This window comes from Zootoca vivipara, chromosome 5 (genome assembly GCF_963506605.1).
Source record: "Zootoca vivipara chromosome 5, rZooViv1.1, whole genome shotgun sequence".
In the NCBI taxonomy this organism is placed as follows: domain Eukaryota; kingdom Metazoa; phylum Chordata; class Lepidosauria; order Squamata; family Lacertidae; genus Zootoca; species Zootoca vivipara.
In genome coordinates, this window is record NC_083280.1 from 27302113 (window position 1) to 27327967 (window position 25855).

Consider the following 25855-nt stretch of genomic DNA (forward strand, 5'->3'; position numbering starts at 1 on the left):
ATATTTTAATACTATCTGTCTCTTCTGGAGTCTGTGGACTCTATTCTGAGAACTGAGCAGTTCCTGGCAGGGTTGAGCATCAATCCCTAATTTTTAGCACGTTTTCAGTAATTTCTGAGAATCTCACTTTGCATAGCAGTTTCTTCCATCTTCACCATTCCAGCTCAACTGTCCACTTCATGCTTCTGATGAAGTAGACCTATGAATACCCAGGCCACAATAAATGTGTTAAGACATAATCCAAGCCTATGATGTGGGCAGTACCCACATGTGGAAGAGATGCACAGAGCCCAACAGAACCATGTTTGCCCCTTTTCCTTTTCTTCATCTGGCCCCCTTCATCTGTGCAAGGCAACATGGATAACTTGCGTCATATTAAGAGGAAGGGCTAGATAGGGATATGTAAGATGCACAGACTTTCTTTTCCCTGTATCAGCCCATTGTGCTACTTGCATGGGTACCATATCATCATGCTGCTAGTCTCTAAAGCAGGGGTGGGGAACCAATGGCCTTCCAGATGTTGCTGGACTACAGCTGTCCTCATCTATAACCATTGGCCATGCTGACAGAAGTTGATAGGAGTTGGAATCCCACAACATCTGAAAGGTCACAGGTTCCTCACTCCACGGATTCTAGAAGTGCCCTTGTAAGGTTGTGGGCATTTCCAAACTATTGCTTCATCGCTTTCAGTTTTGAGAGAGAAAAGGTGACAAGAGCCTTCTCTTGAAGTGGGGACTTCTGTCTTATACAGTCAACAACAGTCCCCTGGACTCACATTGGCATGGTTAAACTCAGCAGTGGTTGGCTGGCAAGGTTGTCACTGAGTGTCACAGCCTCTTACAGAGAGCAGGGGTACCGGGATCTCTGTATGGTGCGGCCATGGCAGTGGAGTCAATTTGATACTCCTGCCACTGTGCCCACAGCATGCTGAGCTTCCCCTTGTCTCACCCCTCCTCCTAGTAAATGGCAGCAATGCAGGCACGCAACCTAGCTGCACCAACCAGTCAACCACTGCTGTTTACATTACATTATCCTTATCAAAGCATTCACAACTTTTTGTGCCACATCAGATCTGTCACTTCCCAGTGCATTTATCACTTGTTCTGCGATGGACTCGTAGCTCATTTATTTCCACTCATCCACTAATAGTCTTTCATAATGCAATATTGTGAGACCATCAATAATGTTCAGGAATAATTGAATGCAGCCACTTCGCTGTGTTTCAAGCATGTTTAGAATACAAAGCTAGCCTTGATGTACACCAGCGGGGGAAAGGTTATCATTAAGTTTCCTCATTTATTTAGTTAATTAAAAAAAGAAAGAATTATTTCCTGCCTGCCCGCCATAAAAGACTTCAACTAGAAAAGGTTGCAAATAGCAACAGTGTTCGTGAAATCTTAAAGCACTGATAATAAAAATACAAATAGCAAGAAATCACAGCAAAAATAAATAAATCCTAATCACCATTCAAATCTTAACTAACAAATTCAGCTTGCTTTCTGAAAATAATGATGATGGCAGTGCAGATGGCTCAGTGCTGCTCACCTGCCTTCTGAACACCAAGCACTGCTGCTTGTTCTTGAGAGAGGAGAATGGGGAGCAAGACATGGTGCAGGTATAGGTGTAGAGTCAATCTGATGCTCCTGCTGCTGTACCTGCCCTGCACCTCAACCTACCCACCTCCACCGAAACTGGCAGCAATGCTCAGTGTTTAGAAGGCAGGTGAATGGCAGCAATGCTGGCAGCAATGCTCAGTGTTTAGAAGGCAGGTGAGCAATCTCACCCTGACTGCACCATCCCACTGCCTGCTACCGCCCAAAGGTAAGGCGCATGGAGAAGGACATCTGGTGAGGATTTCATTGCCAAACAGATTCATATAAATGTAATTTCTGTGCATATTAGGAAGGGCTACATGTTCTCTTATAGACCTCTGGTGTTGTTGCTGTTAGGTAAAAATTGAAATCTAATTTCTTCCTTATGATAAACAAGTATATTTTGTAAGAGCCGTTCATTTGGCTCGTAAGTGATCTCCTTGGGGAGACTTTTTATAGTACATATTTTGTTCAGGTGTTTTGGAAGAACACTTTGGGCCTCTTGTCAAGTCCCAGGGGAGAGCTGGCTAACTTAATGAAGATTATTTGGTATTTTAAACTCCTTTATTCTATTAAAACTGGTCGTTCCACCACCACCACCACCAACTCTGGAGCAGATTTTGCAGATGCTCACATGGGAAAGGAAGAGGACATTCTGTTGCACAAGCAAAAGTCAGTGACACGTGTGGAGCAGTAGTGTTGAATACAACCCTCTATAGTCTGGGGTGTTTCAATAATAGTCAATATAATACAAGAATATAATATAATAGCCAAAATAATAAGGATTTTTGGGTGTGCATCCCAAAATTGGTAAGTTTTGGGACACTGTGTATGATACACTCACACCTCCAGGAAAGTGTCCCATTTGAGATGGTATTGAATCACATTTGACCAGTATTTCTTGGAAAACTCAAAGAACTCCAATACAGAGAACTTCACATGGCAGCAGACAGACACTAAATGAATAAACAAATGCTTTATTCATTAATACGTGCATATTCTAGTCACTTTCTATGTACAGGAAGGGGGGCCAGAGGATGCAGTGCAGAACAAGAGACATCTCCAACAACAACTAGCCACTTTGTTCAGGATTATGTATAGAATCACAGAATTGTAGAGTTGGAAGGAACTTGAGGATCATCTAGTCAGGACTATGCATCTGTTCCATACTGGGATCAAACCTGCAACCTTGGCGTTTATCAGTAGTATCACTCTCTAACCAACTGAGCTGTATGTGTAGTATATCATTCAAAGCTGCAGAGACATTTCCATGGGGCACTATAGGACAATGCTCCCCAGTCATCTTGTAAAACAACAGAGTGATTTGAAATCAATGAATAAAATCTTAAGAAATTAATTCCAGTGTTGGTTTTCTCACACGGCAGGAGAAGGTGGACAGGAGGAAGGAAACATGTCATAATTATTGGAAGATTATGATCCCCGTAGCAATGACCTTTTTGTAAGCTATAAACAAAAATGAAATGAAATGAAACCAAATGACATCTAAGCTTGGCAGGAGCAAAATGGAAAGTATTCCCACTGCAGCAATGGAGAAGAAATACTGTTTTTATTGATCACAGAATACAGTGTCCCTCAACAGCTTTTTTTAAAAAAAGGAATCATTAATAAAAATAAATGCTGAGTTATTCTATGTGAGTACCGATGCAGCAAAGAAAAATATGGTGCATGATCCAATTTGCTCAAAAACAGATCCATACCCAAAGATTAAAATCCTACATCACTGCAGGAGAAGATGGGTAAACAAAAAAGAAGTTAAATTTAGTTTATAGGTCAATCTAGTAGTCTCACTATGCTGGCATTGGTAGGATTGCCATATTTGAGCAAAGTTGTTGATCTTTGAGATATTTTTAAGGAAAATCACCCAAAACAACATTGCCCACATAGGTTGCCATACATCCAGATTTTCCAAGACATTTCAGCGATTCCCATCCGGACTCTGCTTCCAAATGCAGTTTTCCGGATATATCCGGGAAAATACGGACGTACGGCAACCCTAGGCCTTGGGAACAGCCAAATTCATAGAAGATAAGGCTATCAATGATGACTCTTTATTTAATTATTTAAATGATTGTAGACTCCTCATTGAAACATACAGCTAACAAACTACAATAAGGTCAATAAAACATCAATAGATACTAGTCACGATGGTTGGTTCCCATGATGGTTGGTGTGGTATTCCTCTGTGCTTTTACCATCCTCTCCTCTACGGCTAGAGAACATTTTTGGAAAGTGCTCCCTTTGTGCCACTTGGGATTGCCATACGTCTGTAATTTCCCAGACATAGCTGGGATTCGGACATATGGCAATCCCCATGTCGTAAGTGTATATTTCCTTTTTTAAAAGCTCAACAACTTTTGTGTCCGGATTTTCACTTTTTGAAATATGGCAGCCCAACACTTGCATTCTGGGCAGGTGTGACTCAAGAGATAGGATTTCACTGTTAATCTACTATTGATTCTTACTAGTACCCAAACTTTGGGCACAAGCCTCCAGACAATTCTCCTGCAGATAGGTCCCAATGAAATTGATGGGAGCTGCACACAGGAAGGAGCCTTATACAGAGTCAGACCACTGGTCCATCTAGCTCAATAACATCTGATTGTTACCTGATCTACCTGGCAGATGCTCTCCAGGCTTTCAGACAGAGTTTTCTCCTAGCCCTACCTTGAGACTCAAGGGATTGAGCCTGGGACCTTCTGCATGCAAAGCAGATGCTCTGCCACTGAGCCATGCCCCTTCCCAATGTCACTGGTGAAGTTAAGCAGATCTGGATCTGCTCAGTACCTGAATGGAAGACCTCCCTGGAAACTCCAAGCATGAATCATTCAATTCCATGGTGGGGGTGGGATATAAGTATACTTTGTAACTAACAGTACGAGCCTAACAATGTCTACTAAGAAGTAAGTCCTATTGAATTCAATGGGTCTTACCTCAGGTAAGTGAGGTCAGGATTGCAACCTAAGTGGTAGCTGGTCTCATAATAGTAAGCAATTTTAGTTGCTGTTTTTTTAAAAAAACAAAAACCTGTTTCTGAGCCCTTCTTAATAGTTAATCTGCTTAGTTTAAGATATAAATGGTGAATTAAATGTGTTTAAAATGGCTTACATTTTTAATTTAGTTTAGCTGCTGCTTGTAAAACATCTGCAGGTGTTTTTTAAAAACCTTTTTTTAAAAAAATATATTATTGCAGGCTGCGAATAACCTGGAAAGAAACACAACCAAAGCAGAAAGCGCTTGGCTCTTCAGAATATGGTATGGTTTTGACCACAAGTATCCTTTTATCATGTTAGTATTAATGATTTATGGAAAATAATTTCATTAAAGGTGAAAATAATTTAGATAAATTCAGCAAGGCAACTGGAATTTCCTTTAATTTTTAAGTTGAGTGTGAAATTGAATCATATTGTTGCTACTGGGGGGGGAAATAGTGGCAGGGAGTTCAAGGAACGTCATGAGATAGAGAAACACTGTTTTAAAACATTTCTAGAGACTAACATTGAACAATTCTTAGTACACCTTACCTCAATAAAGGCATATTTGGTGTTTATGACAAATTATGACTCCATTGACTCTCGAGACAGACAGGTGCCAACAATAATTCTGAAACTCTTGGGAATAAAATAGTTATTTATTTACTTGTGACACTATCCTGCTTTTTTAAATTTTTACCTATAAAAGTCCACAAGGTGACTTTTGGGGGGGGAACCTGAATAACAGACTGATGGGAACTGGAGTCCCACAACATCTGGAAAGCACCATGTTGTCTACTCCCTTCAAATCCTATAAATCCTCAACAGATTTTTTTTTTTACAGGCAACTCTAACCTTTATTGCTTCCCACAGTAGATAATTACTTTCCCCTTTGAAAATCCGTTATTGAAGTCATGATATGGAAAGATACTCATATGAAAACTGTGAGTAAATAAGATTTCAGATATAGTCTTCTACCTTTTTTTTTCCAGGCGCAGCTAAAAATTCAATTTGCACTGCAGTATAAAGGGGAAAGGTGTTTAAAAATTAATGCCATGTGGCATCAGAGCAGGCTTTAGAAACATGCTGATGCCATTTCTTCTTCAGAAAGAAAAGTCTGTGACTATGGATATCTGAAAGGTTATAAACAATATACTGTACACCAATAGATGCGGGAAAAGAGGGGAAAGTGAGGGTAGGAAGTGAGGCTCAAACAATACGTTGGGTGGAATTATTTACTTCTATCTGCTTTCTTAAAAATTGCCTGAGTCAATGTGAAGGAAGGTTGGCCATGGAAGCAGCTAAAGGCTTTCTCTTCCAACTCCAAACCACTCTAAGTTTCATTTTTGTTTGGTGAGGGAAAACATACAGAACACTGTACTTTCCCCTCCTAGCAGAAAATACATGGTAGTCCAGCATCTTCTTTTCCCCCCACAGGTGAAAAGACAGCTTAGTCTTTTGACCTTTTGAGATATTAACAGGAAAGGGTTACAAAGTGTTTCCCAATCTGCCCGTTCTCCATCCTGACTCACAGCCCAACTGAACTAGTACTTTTAAATCAGACAGGCACCTGCAATCCTGATATTTCATCAGCTGCTGAAAACGTTTCCTTCCTCCCGCCCTGAGTATTTCTAAAGAATTGATTTAATTCAGTGATGGTCATTTGTTCTGTACCGTGTGATTTTCTCATTTAATGGTGTTTGAAGGATTTTATCGTACATAGCATTATTATCTTACGAGCTAGTGGTTAATCAATATTCTTGTAATTAAATAAAATACTACATTTTCTGAGGGAAGGAGACAAGGCAGCGGGGTATGCCTGAGAAACAGGAAACAGGGAGAAGAGAAAAAGTGTTAGATGTCTAGGAAGAGTTAAGAGCAAGTTCATACTTTAGGCAAATGTCAAACGAAGTAAAAATTTGGAAGAGGAATGAATGAGGAATGGGTGAGAGTTGGAGAAGGGGCAGTTGAATCTCTAATATAAATGCTTAATTTGTTGTTCGGGGGGGGGGGGTGTTCTGGCTTCTTCTTCCAAGCAATGCTTAAAATGGGCAGAAGGAAGTCACATGCCTGGATTAAACTGCAAACCTGGGTAGTGCCTTTTTGACAGGCCCTTTCACCGACCAGTTGATTTGTGGTGTTCTGTGCTTCAAACAAAAGTCTTTTATGTTTGAAAACAATTTGGAAACGACTTTTGAAATGAAAGCAATTCTGCATTTTAAGAAGTTATTTCTCCCTTCTGTCATAAACAGTCATCTTTCTCTGGCATTCTCACTTACCGCAACCGCTGCCCTGCAATTATCGTACAAATGTATTTTCATTTTAAAGTAGCATTTTTACATATCATTCCTGCCGGCAGCTATATGCTCAAACCTTGGAGGAAATGAACAGTTCAAGCTGCTCTGGCTAGGTCTGACAAATCTAGGCATTTTCACATGCTGAATCGCTCTCTCTGAAAGATGTTCTAATTCCTTAGAGACAGACCAATTATTTCAATGGGTTTTTTTCTGCAATCTGTTTGTCCTTCCCTTTGCAAGTTCAGCTACAGAATTCAAAAGCATCAAGTAATGTATTGATCATGCATCACCAAGAGCATATTGAGTTGGTCAAACAATGTAGTCAGTAAGATTGCTCATGCTCAGGGTCTGATGGATCTCCATATTTAGGTATGGAAAGTGTTCACCTACCCACCTACAGGGCAGATTGATTATATATGACTTTGGGTGGTTATTCCTTCCTTGGCAACATAAAGCTACCCTCTCTTTCACAAGACATAGTGAACTATTTCCCCAGTAAGTACCGTTCTTTGTTGCTTACGTTTTACTGTGCAGAGGCAAGTTCTCACTGGGCAGTAAACCTAGCCTTGTACCACTTCGTGCTGTTTTCTGTATGGAGGATGTATTCAGTCCTGTGAACCCCCTTTTGAAAACTGAAGAGCTATTGCCCGGACATGGACTTTCTACTTCACTGAAAACTGGACCTCAGTTGAGAGTATGGTCCTTTATTGGATGGGAAAGGGAAGGTGCTGGATTAGTTATCCCTCTGAAGACTCAGACAATGCTAGGAGCTTATAGGACATCTCCCAGTGGGCAGAGCTTCAATCATTCCATTTCCAATGTTCAGGCACAAGGGTGGTTGCTTACGTAGCCAAAACAACAACACCCACGCACAAGAAGAAGGTATCAACGGGCTTGTAGGAACCCTGAGACTTGCAGAAGTAAAAACAAACAAACAAAAAACAACTTTTTAAAAAGATTAAAGAACCACTACCACCCCAGAAAAAAAACCAGTGCAACGAGTACTGAATATACTCAGCAGTCACAGGTTGCAGACTTACTTACTGTTGTAGGGGGGTGGAAAACTGGGTGGGCGGATAAATGGGATGGACTATCATGCAAGAGGGCATGGCTGGCTGGAACACTAAACAGGAGCACTCCACACAACATTTTGTTGAAGGTCCCACTCATACCATATATACCTTGCTATGAGGATGCAGGAATTAATCCTATGGAGCCCAGCTGCTCCAGGAACCTTCATCTCAACCAGAGAGCCACTGGATCCTAAACCTCTGCATCCTGATAGATCTTGCTATCAGATTGCTCCCATTCTTTCCTTGTTGTTGTTCTTTTTCAGCCTGCCATATGTCACTGCTTTTGTAGTTTAAGAGAACAGCCAACTCTCATGAAAGTCGGAGGGGGATGCTAAATATCCTACCATTCATTTGTCTGATCTGAAGTGTTTTTCACATTTTAGGTAGCATCTTTTCACTGGGCTTCAAATGGGATTTCATACATTAAACACATGAGGGAGTGTAGCATCACTAAGCATAGCCACAGACAAATACAGCTCCCAAGAACATCTTCCTGACTGTGTTTGAGGGATACGCATCTGCCTGTCACATTTGATGTGCTGTTTACCATGCAGAACTCCAGTGGAAGACTGGTAGAGCCCAGTAGCTATCTGATAAAGATGCTGTCATTGAGACAGAAATGGGAAGGAAGAGGACATGGCTTTATGAGAACAGTACAGAGGATGGTGCAAGGAAGGGAAGGGTCATATTGTAGCAGAAACCACATCCGAGAGAATAGTTAGGTGGCATGACTTCTTGGTCTTTGAATGGGGGGAAGCATAAGCACTATCTACAGAAGATATGTTTTGCACTGTAGCTTGCGGGAGAGAGAGAGAGAAATCCTTTACTTTGCTCACCAAAAGCAAAGCTCTTGCATTCCAGTGGAGGAAGAGCTGACAATCAAAAGGAATTTCTTCTTATGATCTTGAGCTGAATCTGCCCTTTATCACAGGCTGTCACTGTCATCCTATGGACAACTCCTTCGAAAGAGGCAGAAGATGGTTTATCAACAAATTCAGGAGTGGGAAATGATGGCTCCTCTAATTTCAGTCTCAGCAGCTTTGAAGTAAGGTCCACTTTAAAACCACTTTACAGACTTTGCAGCTGATAGTAATATTATTCTGCCTTGAATGGAAAAATGGCCTCATGGGGAATAGGACATGCATGCAGGTACAGACCAATGTAACAGCAATAACACAAATGTTGAACAAAGGCAATTGAAATGTGACTAAGCCACATGAAGTGCACATTTGTAAGACTGCGGAAAGAAATGAAATGGGCAGAATTATGAGACGTCAAGGACATCAAGAAGCTGTCTAAGCATAATTTTGCTCAATATGCTGCAAGGCCTTATGACAAAGAAATGGGGTCATGCAACGGCACATGCTTCAGCCTTCAGAATAGCCTGCTTTCAACTCCCATTGCCACAGATGCTTCAATTTGGGGTTGGAGAGAGGGGAAATGGCACTATTTAAGAGAGCACTTTTTATTCAGGGCGACCAGTTGCTGCTCTCTAAAATATATTCTGGAAAACTAATTTAAATCCAGTGTGCATTAGCTGAACGTCTGTCCCCAGAAAACGGGTGGAAAGTATTGTTAAAGTTGAAATAACCAAGCCGAGCCAGCATGGCCTCTGCAAGGGCAAGTCCTGTCTCATGAACCTAGATTTCTTTGAGAGCCTCAACAGGCATATAGATAGAAATCATTTGGTTGACATAGTGCATTTGGACTTTCAAAAAGCTCTCAGCAAAATACCTCATCAAAGACTCCTGAGTAATCTTAGCAGTCGAGGAATAAGAAGAGAGGTCCTTTTGTGGATCAGAAATTGGTTAAGCTGCAGGAAGCAAAGAGCAGAAATAAATGGACAGTTGTCTGAATGGAGAGGGGTAGAAAGTTGAGTGCCCCAACTATTGGTATTGGGACCTGTGCTTTTTAACTCATAAACCATCAATAGTTAGGAGGTAGCCATGAAGTGGCAATGTTTGCTGATGGTACCAAATTGTTCACGGTCATTGCAACAAAACGAGCTCCCAAGGGACCATTTCAAACTAAGTGAATGGGTAGTAAAGTTGCAAATGAAATTCAGTGTAAAATCATGTAAAGTGATGCATGTTGGGGCAAAAAAAAGTATCTTAATTTCACGTATGCGCTCTTCGACTCCAGGAACAAGACCTTGGAGTAGTAGAAGATAGCTATCAGCTGGTAGCATTACCCCACTGAATTCACATTCCTTTTTAATTGCTGGGCTCGGATGGTACAGCAACAGCACTTTTCTGCCCACAGACATTTGGCTAGAGTCCTGGAGGGGAGGGTTGCCAATGCATCCTTGGGCTCCTCAGGAAGTCTGGGAAATGGATCAGTTCCCTGCTTTGGGGGGGGGTGTAGCAGGGCCTGCTCACTGGCATGCCTGCATACCATCCTCAAGTGTTTAGAGACTAGCTGGAATGTGTCCTTGAACTGTGAAAATGCCAATTAATTGCCTGGATTAAGGATCAAGAGAAAGTGTGTGTGTGTGTGTGTGTGTGTGTGTGTGTGTGTGTGAACCTCTGGCTTCTGTATGTCTGGAATATAGCCCACTGTTCCAAATTAAAAACCACGTCTATAGAAATGTGGGGATGACAATAGGAAGAGAGAAATCACTGGAACGCTACAGAGTGAAATACCTAAGAAGAAGGGAAAGTAATTTTAAAAGTCAACATTCAAATTTAATTGCAAGGAAATCTTTCAGCTGGGCTAGTGGGATAAATTGTGTTAAAATATTCCAAGGGAAACAGGGATTTATGCATTTAAATGTAGATTTTATACAGCAGTAGACAATTACTTGAACAGATCAAGAATCTAATAGGATTCTTCTGTCTCTAATGTCTTCCCTTTTAAGACTATATGAAATAGCATCAAAATTAAGCTCCTCCTAAAGCGAATGTTGTCTAAGAGAAGGCTTTTGCTTTGCTCATCCCAGAGGCCCCACAGTGACATTTCATGATCTTTCTCCTTTAAAGATTTCATAGCACCATGCGTGCCTCAGCCTTTGAAGTAGTAAGTAAAGGTTCACATGGAGAAAACTATAGGATTCTAAATAAACTCTACACTCCAAGCAAAGAATAGGCATTGAAGGCACAGCACAGGTGAGAAAGGACAAATGAGCCTTCATTATTACTTCCTGACGATATGAACTATGTTAGGATGAATACACTTTCACACACAAAGAAATTCTGGCCCTGCGGAAAAGTTACATTAACTTTTACCAAAAATACAGTCAGAAACTTCTATTTTCTTGAGCAAAATAATATTACAGAACTGTTCAAGTACAACAACAACAACAATAATAATAATTAATAAATTATTTATACCCCGCCTACTGGCTGGGTTTCCCCAGCAATGCAGGAGTGCTTTTTAGCAGCTATGGCTAGTACATCAACTACAGCCCTTTTCAGGCAGGGGTGGTCTGGCCATGACAAGTCATGCATTGGTAACCTCAAGGCTCGATTACTGTAATGTGCTCTACGTGGAGCTACTCTTGGGCCTCAGAGGCTGCAACTGGTGCAAAATTTTGTAGCTGGTGGGGGCAGACTATCACTAGAATGTATCTCTGGTCTTCAAAAACTTGGACTGGCTGTTCATGAGCTACCAGACCAGGTTCAAGGTTTTTGTATTAATTCACATGGGCCTTAACAACTTGGGTCAAGCATTACCTAATCCATACAGTATCCCTGCCCAGGTATGGAGGTCTTCAAGGGAGTCACTGTTAACAGCTCTCCATGGCTTGGAACCACCACCAGCCATGTGTTCAGTATTGTGTGGGCCTTATTTTACGGAACTCCCTTGCAGTTGAGGCCAGACAAATGCCCTCCTTGCTGAACTTCCAGAACCTACTGGAGAGAAAGGGGGGAATTAGTTCTTTCAACACTAAAAAGGATTCTGAAAGGGTAGGCTCAAATATATGCCAATAGCCAACAATTAATAGTATAATATCAGCACTAACCATAGCTGCCAAGTTATCCCTTTTTTACAGGGATTTTCCCTTATGCTGAATAGGCTTCCTCGCGAGAAAAGCGAAAACTTGGCAGCTATGGCACTAACAGTAAAAAGAAAAAGAAAAAAACTACTTAATACACTCAATAATAAAACAGAAATAAATAATGAAAAAAGAAAAGATAGGGGGAAACCAAATGCACGACTTCCGCTCTGCAATCCCATAAGTTTCTCCTAAATATCTCCTTCCTTTCTCCAATTTCCAAAGGCAGTTTCTGCTTCCGCACTGTGAATAGCCAAAAAAAATGCCAAAGTTATCCACATATCTTGAAAAAAATAATCTGTATTCTGAAGAACAAATGTTTGAATCATCATTTATTTCTTTGCCACTTTTCTATAAAATTGTGCGTATACATATGTGTAGCTATACATATATAAATGTAGCATTTATAAATAGATAGTATCATTATTTATAATAATATTTATAAATTATAATATTGAAAATAAAGCATATCAATAAATAAATAAATATGAAAATGTATGTACATTTGTATAAAACAATACAAATAAACCAAACGAATTGAACAGCTTCAAACTAAATAGGAGATAAAATAATGCCTAGCACAAAAATTAAAAAGAAGTAGTATACAAAACTCCCACATGCTCTAGGTGATGAATGAATAATGTCTTTAAAATTACAATAATTACACAGTGCACATGAAATGGCTCTGAGTACAAATGAAAATAAATGCATTTAAGGTCTTGGAAGAAGGTCTAAGTCCAATTAAGTTATCCATTTAACAACATAGTTTATTGCTTTCCAAAAGAAGAATTTTTTTTACATCAAAAGCTTGCTTGCTTTATTTTGTTTCTCTGTCGACTATCCTGGTATAATACTGTTGTATTTACAAAGGAAGAAGCGTAGACTTGAATTAGTCCACTCAAGCATGAAATTATGGTTTGTTGGCTGACAATACTTAACAGCACCCAAGAGAGTTAAATATGATATAACAGTATTGAAAGCTCAGAGCACCAGCTTAATAAACCATCCTTCAGAATTTTCTTTCAGGTATCTTATTATTTCACTTACAACACTGAATATGCAAAACCTTGCCTTTTGTTGTGTCTAAAGTATTTTAAATAGATTCTTCCTTTACCTGCTTATCTTAAACTGTTTCCTTTTTACGTCATTTTCTCATAATGCGCAGAACTCTTTGCTTTTCTAGTGCCACACCTATTGATAGAAAAGAAACAATTTCCATACAACGCTGCTAATTAAAAGCCTACCTAGGCAGGAAATTGCTAACACGTCCTAATAAGGACCTCATTATTTGTGTAAATTACAGCGGGATTCCCCTAGAAGCCACATGCGAAATGAACCTAGGCTTATTGAGAATAACTGAGAATGTCAAAGTACAACAATGATTTGCCTCTCAGTCTGACACTTTGGGCATTTCAAGATAATCAGTATTTTCAGGTGGGATTCAATCACATACCGGCAAATCAAGGTTGCACAATTAATGTTGACTTGCTGCTCTTTCAGAACAATCCCGCTTTCCCACTCCCACCAAATAAAGTTTTGTGTTTATTTTTAAAAAATATCAACTTAAAGAAAGGAACAAGAAAATGAAAAACGAATAAAGAAAAGTAAAAGGGGAACAAAACCCAACAAAAAAATTCAAATAGCTCATGTGAAGGATGCAAAAGACATCAGTATAGCCATCTTAAATTTTAAATACTAGCCGATGTGAGCCATCTGGATGTCGAAATAGATACCCATGTGAAACTAACATTTATAGGAAATATGTTCAAATGTAGCAAAGGCAGTGAGGTCATCATAGCTCTGATGAGTTAAATGCAAAGTCATCCATTGGTATGTCCATTGCAGCCTTGCCTGTCAAATAATAAATGTATAAACAGGCACCACATTGTGAATTTTATCAAATTTATGATAGCTTCATAGATGACGCTACCCCATCCTGAGGGTGCCGCTGTCATTTAACTTGTTTCTCCTCTTTCCAATTTCCATGGCAGCTCTTAATTAAATAAAATATTAGAGAAGCTCTTCTGGCCTATACAGTGTGTGGGCAGCAGTTAGTGTTGTACCTTCCTGAAAGGGAAAACTAATCTGTATAAATGAGTTTAAAGTATGTATTATTTATGCAGCAGAACAGAGAACTACTCCGGAGCCTTTTGGTCTTTCATGCAAATATGGAAAAAAAAAGAAATGAACACGTGCTGGGAATGACAAAAGTGTTCCCTAAATTATTTTTCTAAGTGTTGTCAAGGTGCAAGCTGATCTTTCAAAAAATATAATATTACCCTTTTGGATAATTAGATTGCTGGAATTTTTTCCCCTCTGCTCTTCAATATTCTAACACAAATAGACAGTGGATGGACGGTAGATATATTTTATGCACAAATGGCCTCTCAAAAATTTCCAGAAAAAAATGGCCATGAGCGGTTTTTCTTGCAACCACTGTTTTTTCTTACATTGAGGGTCACAAATGTCTTCAAAGCACCAGTTTCTATCGTTTCTCAGAGAAAACTGGTGAATCTCTCACTCAGGGCAAACTCATGTCATGTGTGCAAGCTCAGGACTCCTCTCGTCACTTCCATTCTTTTTCACTTGCCCCTTCTTTTGCTGTCTTGTGTGTCTGCTTTCCCATGTAGTCTCTCTCCTGAGCCATCAGCCATGGCTTTATGTCTCCACCAATCAGACGTAGCCACCCTGTTGGTGCTTCCGTCACACTTCTGGTCTGCCAGGTTCTCCTTTGCAGTGGCAGTAGCACAGTTCTCTCCCCACCCCTTTCCCTAAGGGTTTTTGGTTTTTGCTGCTGCTGTAAGCGTTGGTAGCAACAACTCCTTTGGCAACCCAGCCACCATTTTGCATCTTCCTACTATGCCCCCCTGGGCTCCATGATCACTGCAGCCACAAAATTAAAAGACACCTGCTTCTTGGGAGAAAAGCTATGACAAACCTAGACCGCATCTTAAAAAGCAGAGACATCACCTTGCCAACCAAGGTCCATATAGTTAAAGCTATGGTTCTCCCAGTAGTGATGTATGGAAGTGAGAGCTGGACCATAAAGAAGGCTGATCGCCGAAGAATTGATGCTTTTGAATTATGGTGCTGGAGGAGACTCTTGAAAGTCCCAGGTACTCCAAGAAGATCAAACCTATCCATTCTGAAGGAAATCAGCCCTGAGTGCTCACTGGGAGGACAGATCCTGAAGCTGAGGCTCCAATACTTTGTCCACCTCATGAGAAGAGAAGACTCCCTGGAAAAGACCCTGATGTTGGGAAAGATTGAGGGCCCACAAGGAGAAGGGGACGTCAGAGGACAAGATGGTTGGACAGTGTTCTCGAAGCTACGAACATGAGTTTGACCATACTGTTGGAGGCAATGGAAGACAGGAGTGCCTGGCGTGCTCTAGTCCATGGGGTCACAAACAGTCGGACACGGCTAAACGACTAAACAACAACCACAACTATGCCCCCACAGACCTAATATTGTTGCAGGGCTATTGTGAGGTGAACGAAATTATGGCCACTGCAGAATAATGGAGAGAATTCTGAAAAGCAGACTTCTTGTTGAATGTCTGTGTGTCGGAAACTCCTTTCTTGTAACTTGAAGCCATTGCTTCAAGTCCTACCTTCCACAGTGTCTATTATTCCATTTCTACATTCATTGCCCCTAATGAAAGAATCGGAAAGCAACCTCTTTTGCTATCTTTTATTAATCTTGCTAGTCAACACAAGAAAGCATTTTGGTTTAGCCATTGTTCCAGCCATTGCTTGCCCTTCCAAGCCAGTTCAGTGTCATTTTTTGCATGATATCAAGGGAAGAGCAAACCAAAGACTTGGTGAGCAATAGACTGTACCATGTTCAGTTTTTCTAAGCACTTTATTTCCCAGAAGATTTTGAAAGGCTGTGAGGGTTTTCTGAATGGGCACTCATAACTCTAGAAAGCAGGTCATATCAGGGAAGGAGGGGTGTGAACTTGGTGTTTTTATAAGCTACAGGAGAGTTCAGGCAGAAGGTAAAAGAGGAAGCCTGGAGTTTGTTGCTGCCTTCAAACTACCTACGTACTAGAATAGGCATAAATATAATGGTTTATTGGAATGTTTTTATGGCTTAGTATTGGGGGGGGTTGATTTAGAGTAAGAATTGGGCTGACTTTTTAAAGCTAGAGCTGCAGTGCATTGAACCAGCTACCAAGGGAGATTGTGGACTCTCTTTGCATAAGACTAGCCTAGCACATGTGTCAGGTTTATTGAATACTGTCTCTTGCAGGCAGTTGAATTATATGAAACATGGGTTCGTTTGGGATTCAGTAGCTGTTGGATGAATCGCAAGAGTGTCCTGTTTCCAAATTTCCCAGCAACTGTGAGTGACTAGATAATCAGGTGTTCACATGGTCACCAAACGTTTCCCCCAAATCGGCTAAATATGTCAGAAAGTAAAGGATGTGGTTTTCAGGATCCATCCATCGTTTGAATAGGGTGCTTTATTCCAGAACAGTGATAGTTAAAAACTTGGAGTTTACAGGAGAAATTTAGATCAGCTTAATACCCAGGCAGGCACATATTTGTGGATCATGAATGTGTGGTGGAAGAAACTCAGACTGGACACCAGTGTTAGGAGAAATCAGGCAACAACCCAACCCTGCACCATGGATATCAGCCAGTGTGTTGAATCTTGGCATGGTGCAAGCCAAGGATTTGGAATCCCACTGGGCACCCAGGGGAATAGATGCCAGATAGGCTGGCAGGCACCATACCCCAGCCTAGGACATGTTTTGATCCAATCTTCCCCTTATAGGGGGCCTCCTTTACTATGTTGGTCCTGCCCAATGACATTTCTGCGTGAGGTTGTGACAACATTGTGAGATCACCTAACATTAAAAACAACATGTCACTGAGAGAAAGTGGAACCCCAAGGCCAGTTGAGGTTGGGAGGGCAGGAATCCTTTGGGAGGGCAGGAATCCTACCCAAGTAGCCCAGCGAGGCTCTAACCCCAAGGGTGGGTAACCTGCAGGGCAAAATGGCTCTGGACCCTCATGGCAAAGACCTTTTGAAGACCTCAGCACCTGCCACCCATAATATCTCATGGGAGCACCACTGGGAGATGAAGCCCTGCCTCCGCACCACCAAGCAGTCACCCCATGCAGAGGCACACACAGAGCAAGACATATAACAAGCAAGGGACAAAGTGAGTTTAACTGGAGACAAACCTGATTGAGAGAAGCAGGGACAGTCCCGCCTTTCTTGCAATGCATTCATGTTAAGGGTTGTTGTGTAATATCCTGCACTTCCATTGGTCTCTTTTAGTTCACTTGTTATCCAGCTCAGAAGCATGTTTTGTAGCATTTCTGTTTTACAGTAGCAGCTTCTTCATCAGTGATGCAGAATAGTGTCGCTGTGTCACAAACAGTTAAGCTTTAAAAATTCCTTGTGGCTTCTCTATGGAAATTTGCATTTGCTAGAGAGTATGAACTATTTTTGGACTGTGCATAAATGGAATACCTAATATAGAATTACATTATAATGAAATATGCAATAATGCAAGGGCTCATTAAGTGCTTTTCATGTACTGCAGGCACCTAAGAGCTTTAAATGCATAAAATATTATGCTGGACAAATGACTGTATATTGGGCCTATTTAATTAAAAATCTTAGACTATCATATTGTGTAAAAAGGTTGGTCGGTCTGTTCTCTAGGCCAGTGTTTCCCAACCTTGTGCCTCCAGATGTTTTGGGACTACAACTCCCATCATTCTTGCTAGCTAGGGATGGTGGGAGTTGTAGTCCCAAAACATCTGGAGGCACAAGGTTGAGAAACACTGCTCTAGGCATCTGCACACCCTTGAAGGAAGATATCACCCAACTTAGCGTGAGGGATCTTAAGTTGGAGAAGTGGGTTTTCATATGTATTTAGATACTGTCAGACACCCCTTTTGAATCAAGATGGTAGACCAAACTATTCCAAAGTGTACTGATTTGGATGGCCCAGAAGATATTGCCACACAATATGGTGTAACAGTTCCAAGCTGCACCAATTTGTATACCTCTGAAAATATTATACTCAATTTGGTGTGACAGTTCCACCTGGCATGACTAGGACTGACTCCAGCTACAAAAGCTAAGGCTGCTGAACAGACTTTTGGGCTGGAGTATTGCTTAAGGAGTTCTATTTGTTGGAAATTTCCATTCCACCTTTAGTTACAGACATGGGATTGTTACATGTCACATGTCTGTTTACATTCCAGCACTGTTTGCTGAAGTAAGCGGAACTTCCGTTGGGTTGTTTTGCTTTTGCTTTTCACTCTCTCTCGGAAGAGATGGCAAGGAGAGCGACAACATGTTTCTTTGTTCTGATTTATGATTAATAAATCTGTAGTTCCTACCCTGTTTCCCCTAAAATAAGACATACCCATAAAATAAGCCATAGCAGGATTTCTAAGCATTTGAGCAATAGAAGCCATACCCCGAAAATAAGACATAGTGACAGGCGCAGTTCTGGAGGGCGCCAAGGAAGAGGCGAGGCTGGACGCGTAATAAAAAAATAAGACATCCCCCGAAAATAAGCCTTTCTTGAGGAAAATAAATATAAGACAGTGTCTTATTTTCGGAGAAACGCTATAGATATGTCTTCACATGCTTCAAGTCTCTTTTGTTGCGCAGTTTTGCTCTGCTAAGTAAAGTGTGCCCATATCCGCAGGCTTGGGTCGCACTAGAGGCTGAGGGATCTTCCAGCGTGCCAGCTGGAAGGAGACGATCCAGCTGGGGGATAGCCAGCTGGCTGTTCGACCCCCAGATGCCGACACTATTGTGGGGGTGTTGTTGCTATTGGTGTTTTGTATCTTTGGTTTAGATTTTGTTGTGGTTTATGTACAAATGGTTCAGTTTGGTTTTGTATTTTTTTTATGTTTATCTTGGTTGGACAGTGTTTTCGAAGCTACGAACATGAGTTTGACCAAACTGCGGCAGGCAGTGGAAGACAGGAGTGCCTGGCGTGCTATGGTCCATGGGGTCACGAAGAGTCGGACACGACTAAACGACTAAACAACAACAACACTTTTGTTATGTTATAGTTATGTATTTTGTCACGTTGTAAGCCATCTTCAGCAAGTTTGAACTGTGGAAAGGCAGCACACAAACACAATTTATATCTATATATACGTATCATGTGCAAAAAAAGAGACTATTAATTACAGCATTGTGCATGTCCATCAGAAAGAAAAATGCAGTGAACAGGTTGGCAGGCTGTATGCTGCTATTTCTGACCAATATTGTTAGATCTGTGACAAGGGCACCAATATGTGATGGTGAAGGCAGCCATTTCAACTTTTTACATGAGTGTTCCTTAACTATTACTTGGATTGCCCCCAAATAGTCTGAGTACCTCCCTACATCATACCTTCCAACATGACGTGACCCAAATCTGGGACACCATCTTCCGGGTTCAAAATCCTGCACGTGACCCGCATGAGATTGCAGACCCTTAAAAAGTGCTTTTTGCAGCAAGACCTCAGCCTGAAATGGCATGAGAGCAAGGCACCCAAAATGGCCACCATACTATTGCGGTAGTGGGTGGGTGGAATGGGGTGTCCTTTTTTTTTTCCGGGACAGTTGATGGGTATGCTTATGAGATCTTATTGTGCAGGTTGCAGTGTTGTTGCATTGGAGCAATGCCACCAACACAGCAAAAAAAGTTGGATAGGCTCTATCTGATTTCTGACCTAACTAGTAAATGGTGATCCATGTAGAGCAGAAGAGGGGGGGAGAGAGATCTCATCACTACTGCTGCCTCTCTTCCTGTGACATATGATACCTGATTTGTCTCCATTGAAAGCAATTGAAATGCTTTTGCGTTCTGGTCACCGTTCTGAACCATATCACAAAGTCTTGTTTCCACTATGGTCACCCTTCTCTCTTGAATAACACTACAATTCAGTTTGGTTAGAGCAGGAATCCCCAAACTTCGGCCCTCCAGATGTTTTGGACTACAATTCCCATCATCCCTGACCACTGGTCCTGTTAGCTAGGGATCATGGGAGTTGTAGGCCAAAACATCTGGAGGGCCGCAGTTTGGGGATGCCTGGGTTAGAGTAATCTGGTCAGTATCCTTACATCCAGCTCCTGCGTCTCCAAGACACTCTGCCTGTGAAAATTCTAGAAGGAAAGACAGAACAAAACAGTGCTGTGCGAATGGATGAGGCAGATATTAAGGAGATTGATCACATATCACACCAGGGAGTGTCTGGAGGAAGACAAGGAAAGTTAATGATGATGCTTTGAGAGGGGGCCTGATGAGTTTCAATATACCCTTAAGAAAAGCACACTCGTTAAAATTGATAGGTCCACGCAGATTGATTGAAGTAAAAGAAAGAACGAAAGAAAGAAATCCTGTCAAAGCACAGGCGGGTCTAATGTACGATCATGTTATGTTGGTCCATATTTCAGTCATGCTGTGCCATTTTATTATTATAATTAGCCCAATATTTGTGTTTGGTTAATTATTCAGAAGCAAAATTGCTTTCCACAGTAACACGGGGATGACTTTAGTAAAAGTGGCCGAGTCGGATTCAGCATCATAGAAGAGCTACACAAACAAAAAAGAATCCTAGCCGACTGTAAATGCCAAAATAGCCTCCCATTCACTTTTAAGAGCATTCTTTGAAATAAGAGCCTTGCAGCTCGAATGTTCACTGAAAAGTAAATTCCATTTGAATTAAATGTAAGTAGCCTTGTCTTTTCCGCATTTGATGTGACCGAGCATTGACATCGATTTAACTATTATGCCATCAGAGAAAATTTTCAAACAATTGTGAAACCTCCAGATGTTAGTTAACACAAATGACATATTTGTGTTGAGTTTGCAGGATAAATGTTTTAAAGGAAAATGCACTGAGGGGAGAATGGGAAATCAGCTAGACGGTCTGAAAGGCACCCAAGCAACCATCAACATAGCAAGTCAGATAGCTGATAACCACTGCTGAGGCCGTATCTTCCAAGTGTGATTAAAGCTAATAAATTGATAAAGATTTCTCTGCAGGCGTAGGCGGTTTGCCTACATGCCTTGCTGCACCAGATACTCCTGCTGAATAGCAAATGCATTGGCAGATCATGCCACTTGGGCCAGGCAGGTGCTTACTATATACTGTTTCTTAAATTATGAGGCACGGCTCTTGCTCAGAAGTCTCAAAAGAGCCACAAGACTGCCAAAGAGGTGCACATAAAATTGCCTGGCACCTGTGCCCTATGTGAATGGAGTCAGCCTTTTCACTGGCAGAGCTCATACAGCATGCCTTACCACTGGGATCACGGCACGGATCCTCCTTGCTTCTCTGTGGAGTCACCTGTAGAAGCCCCATTTCCCTTTCCTGAAGGACCCACTCAAGAGCTCAGGCCAAGAGTAAGTACGTTCCACAGAGACAGGTCAGCTGATGGCAAAATGGGAGGCCAGATGAGCTGGAAGTAGGACAAAGTAGAAGGCTAGCTGGAAACCAAAAGGTGTAGAAGGAGGACCTCTGCTCAGTAGGTAGCTTCACCCAGCAAATCTGCAAGTTTTTTTATATCCCTTAATCATAGCTGTTAAGTTCTCCCCTTTTTTGTTTTTATTAAAGGGTTTCTTGATTTACAGAAATATATGCAATGTCTCTCATAACATTTTTACAAATCAGTTTCATTTGTTGAGACATTGGGAGGAAAGAGGGGGGTAGAAGTAGATGGGGGGAGATGGGGGGTCAGATGACGGTGTCTCTATTTTACTTAATATACGTGGGGGGGGGGTTGTCAACGTCACTTGTGCAGGTTGTTTGTTGTTCCCTTGTGTTCCTTTGGTGGTGAGAGAGGTTTGGGTCGGCCTAGGGTATGGTTGTTCATTTGTGATTGGCTGTAGTGGTCTTTGTTTCGTGGGTGAGTGGGGTGGGTGAGTGTTTTGGATCAGGTTAGCCATATTGATTTGTATGCTGTTGGTGGATTTTTGTCATTGTCCTGTTGGACTGTGTATGTGATAAAGGGGAACCATACTGGGGTGAAGTCATCTTCTATTTGTCCCCGTGTCAGTTTCAGCTTATTGGTTAATTTTTCTAGTAGGGCTGTTTCCCATACTATTTGGTACCACTGGTCCATGCTTACTCCTGACAGGTCTTTCCAGTGTCTGGTTATGGTGCTTCTGGTTGCGGAGAGTAAGGGGGTTATGAGTTCTTTGTGGTGCACTTGGGCATTATTGTCCTAGAAAATGTTTAGTAAGGGCAATTCTGGGGTCATTTCTAATGTTTGCTTGGTTATTTTACTTATTTCCCGTATGGTTGTTGTCCAAAATAGTTGAATTTTGGGGCACTCCCACCACATGTGGAAATATGTGCCTGTTAAGGTGCACCCTCTCCAGCATTTAAGTTCTCCCTTTTTTAAAGGGAAATTCCATTATGCTGAATAGGCTTCCTCGCAAGAAAAGGGAAAACTTGACAGCTATGCCCTTAATGGCACCAAATTGGCCCTCTGGCATCACCTGAATCCCCAAGCAAAGAGGATCATGGCTTCTTGTGGTCTCCTCCAAGCTGGAATGGTCTATCGTTTCCTCTCTAGGTAGCAACCATGATGGCATTGGGATCTGGTGTCTCAACAGGGCTCCTGAGTCAAGCCCTGCACCAGAGTCTCTTGGAGTCTCCCATTGTGCTGAGCCATCTTGCCACAAGTCAAGCTGGTGTTTTCAGGGATATCCCAGCCAAAGCATTTAGATCCAGCTATTTCTATGCAGATCCTTGGCCTTTCCTAAGGATGTAAGAAGGTACCGTTTTCCATTTTGCACTGTATTCATTCCACGCAGCACTGTTTCCATCCCACTGCAGTTTGTTTTCCTTAAAAAAAAACCTATGTTATTTGTCTGCTCTGCTGAAATTAGGTAACTAATGTAATTTATATAATGAATTACATCTGTTACATTGTCATTACATTATTCCACCCCATTCATTTCAATGCAAAGGACACACAATGAACATGTCGGGAAGTCATCAATTACATATTGTTTGCAGACTGAAAGCAGCAGCAACCGCTTCTGTTGCGGACATAGGACAAATAAGTGAGCATCAGTAGTTTCCAGTCCTCTGTCACCTCCCTAGCCTTTTCACTCATGCCTGGGCAGATCTAAATCCTCTGGGGCCCTACCCTGCTGTTTGGCTATCTCCTGTTCTTCCTATTTTTAACAGACTGTTGGGCATGAATAAATGGTGTACCAGACTCTTTTACATATCGCTAAGCAGAGAGCAAGGTGGGGCAAAAATGGCGGCGGCAGAAGCAGAGGATCATTGGTAGAAAGCTAATAAGGAACATGCAAAGGAAGTCAGCAAAGAAGTGCAAAGGACTGTTGTGTGATGAGAAAATAGTATAGGAGGAAAAAAGAAGGCAGGGGGGGGAAGGAACACTCTATATTTCGATGTAGAAAGTGGATAACTAGCAGGACTCATGCTTCAGCTGCGGCTGAACATTTTTTTATCTGGTTGGCTGGTCTTCTACTGTATATCCTACCACATACTTTGAAAAGGCCTCAGGGCAGCACAACACTACAACTTAAGCCAATTTATTGGATCAGACTGTTGGAGTAATATATACTGCCGTAGTAATATGCACTCAGTTTTGCAACCATTCCATCGGAGAGTTATAAATCTCTTGTAATAATATCGGGATGAAAATGTCTCTCCCTCGGTCGTCTCCTTTCATATGGGCTTGTTAAATTGTATGCAGGAAGATAAGGCTCCAAATTAAGTCATTTGAATTTCTCCCCCCTTTTACTTACAAAATGCTATTTATTCAAATGTAATCCTGAGCTCAGTGTTAGCCTAGGCAAGTAGTTTTTCTATCTTTAATTTTTGCAGCACTGGAGAGGATTATCAATAATATTCATATGAGAAACTCAAAATTAAATCTGCAGGCTGTCACCATTTTTTAAAAAATCTACCCCTCAGTCTTCTCCACCAAAGGATATTGTATTTTCTTAAAATGGCACCGCCTTTAACTAACATGGAAAGTAAAAATAAAAATAAAAAATAGTGGCCAGATGTATTTTTTAAAAAATGTGAGAGATGAAAGCTCTTATCTATTAAGAGAACAAAGCCTGAATTAAAATATGCAATTCGTGCTTTTCACCATCTTCAGGAATCCATCCAATTAATATATATATTTACTTTCTGGGCTGTAGTAATCCAGAGTAAATAAATCCCTCAACCAAAAGTGAAGTACTCCTGTGCCATTAATAATATTTCCTGTTGTAATTTGTTTGAAACTGAAGTACCTGCACACACATGGTGATAAGGATCAGGAAAAGCTTTTTCTGCCCCAGTGGCAGAAGATGGCACTGGTTCCCCACACCCACCCTCAAGTGGCATTTGTATTTCATGCCAATAGACTCTCCAGTGTTTTATATTTGTATTTCACTGAACTTTTCATGAGATGCTGTTCCACCTCTCTATGCCACGTCTATGAGGTCTTGTCATATTCCTCACTTACATTTGCAACTAACATGGCTGTTTATTGCTTGTGGTGTCAGGCTGTGTGTTTCAGTCATTAGAGATGACAAATTGATAATCCTGCGTGAATCCTGTGGCGCCTGTCTTCTCAATGCACAGAAGAGCGCCTGTTGATGTTTCCGGAAATGTCCCTGCTAATGATACAAATAGTCCCTTTTCTCCAACTGATAAAATATGGTCTATATTTTATTCAACGTGATTGAAAGCTCCAACGGCCCATAAATACCCGCTTTCCTTTTGAAGTGGGGTTGGGAGTCTCACAGTGATGAATAGGGGACAGAGATAAGCCACAGACACAACTTATGGGATTTCTTCTTCCTAGTCACTCTGTACTAGCATGATCTGGAGGTTCACATTACATTTTGTCGCCTTCAAGCTGCTTCTCAGGCACTGATCTCAATATTATTATGATAGAAGTAATTAAGGTTCGAGATGACATTTTTTCAAAGGTAATTGCTTCTGAATATTTGTATTTTAGTTCCCCTCTGAATAATTTATTTCATTTATTCATGTGGTTATTAAAATTCATTTATCTTTCTCACTCGGCAAGTGTATAATAATAATAAAAAATACCCCCAAAGACAAAATTACTGGCATCACTTAGTCTAGCAGCCATTTAATAACTACACCTTAGCAAGTCTCTCCTTTTCCCTTCCCCAGTCCCAGAGGCAGAATTAGGCCAGTGCAACCAATTGTGTCACATTGGGTGCCATTATTATTATTATTATTATTATTATTATTATTATTATTATTTCTAAAACTATCTAGATCTGGTTGGCCACTGTAGGAAACATGGGCTTTTATGGGCTTTTACAAACATTGGACCCCATGGGCTTTTAGTCTAATCCAGAGATGTCTTCTTAAGTTATTAACAGTGAGCATGTAGGGGCAGGTTGGACGTGCTTAACTCTTTCATCACAGGACATTTTTCCCCAAACAGAAGTTTTAGCCTCCCAACACTTCTTCTATTGTTCTTTTATAAATATTGGGGTTATATTATACACATTTGCATTGCATGTAGTGTGTAGCTTTCCCCAAGACTCTACCCCCCGTCTCTCTCTCTCTCTCTCTCTCTCTCTCTCTCTCTCTCTCTCTCTCTCTCTCTCTCTCTCTCCAAACACACACATATAGTTATAGTTATAGTTGTTATAGTTATAGTTGTTATTATTTGGCTATCACTCGTACCCGAGTAAGATTGTAAACCAACTTGAAATATTTTTTCCTGTTGGAAACAATCCAAACTTATCCAAGGTTTGTGCTTGGTTTTGTGTGTATGTGTGTTGTACCAGTGCAAAAGTCACCCACAGCATTGACAGGAAGCATCGTCCCATTGTCATCACTCTAGCGATCCTCGTTATGAGTGTCTTGTAGCTCACTGCATCTGCCTTTGCTAGAAGGAGACACTGCAAAATTACACA

At 41.1% G+C, this 25855-nt stretch overlaps 1 protein-coding gene across 1 annotated transcript in view; it reads left to right on the forward strand.

The window, feature by feature from the left end:
• The window catches only part of SLC9A9 (solute carrier family 9 member A9), a 256166-nt gene that overhangs the window by 191191 nt on the left and 39120 nt on the right, over positions 1–25855 (forward strand). Inside the window, exon 14 of the mRNA XM_035132511.2 lies at positions 4804–4883. Within this exon, the coding sequence (XP_034988402.2) occupies positions 4804–4883 (80 nt within the window). The remainder of the gene's footprint in view (positions 1–4803; positions 4884–25855) is intronic.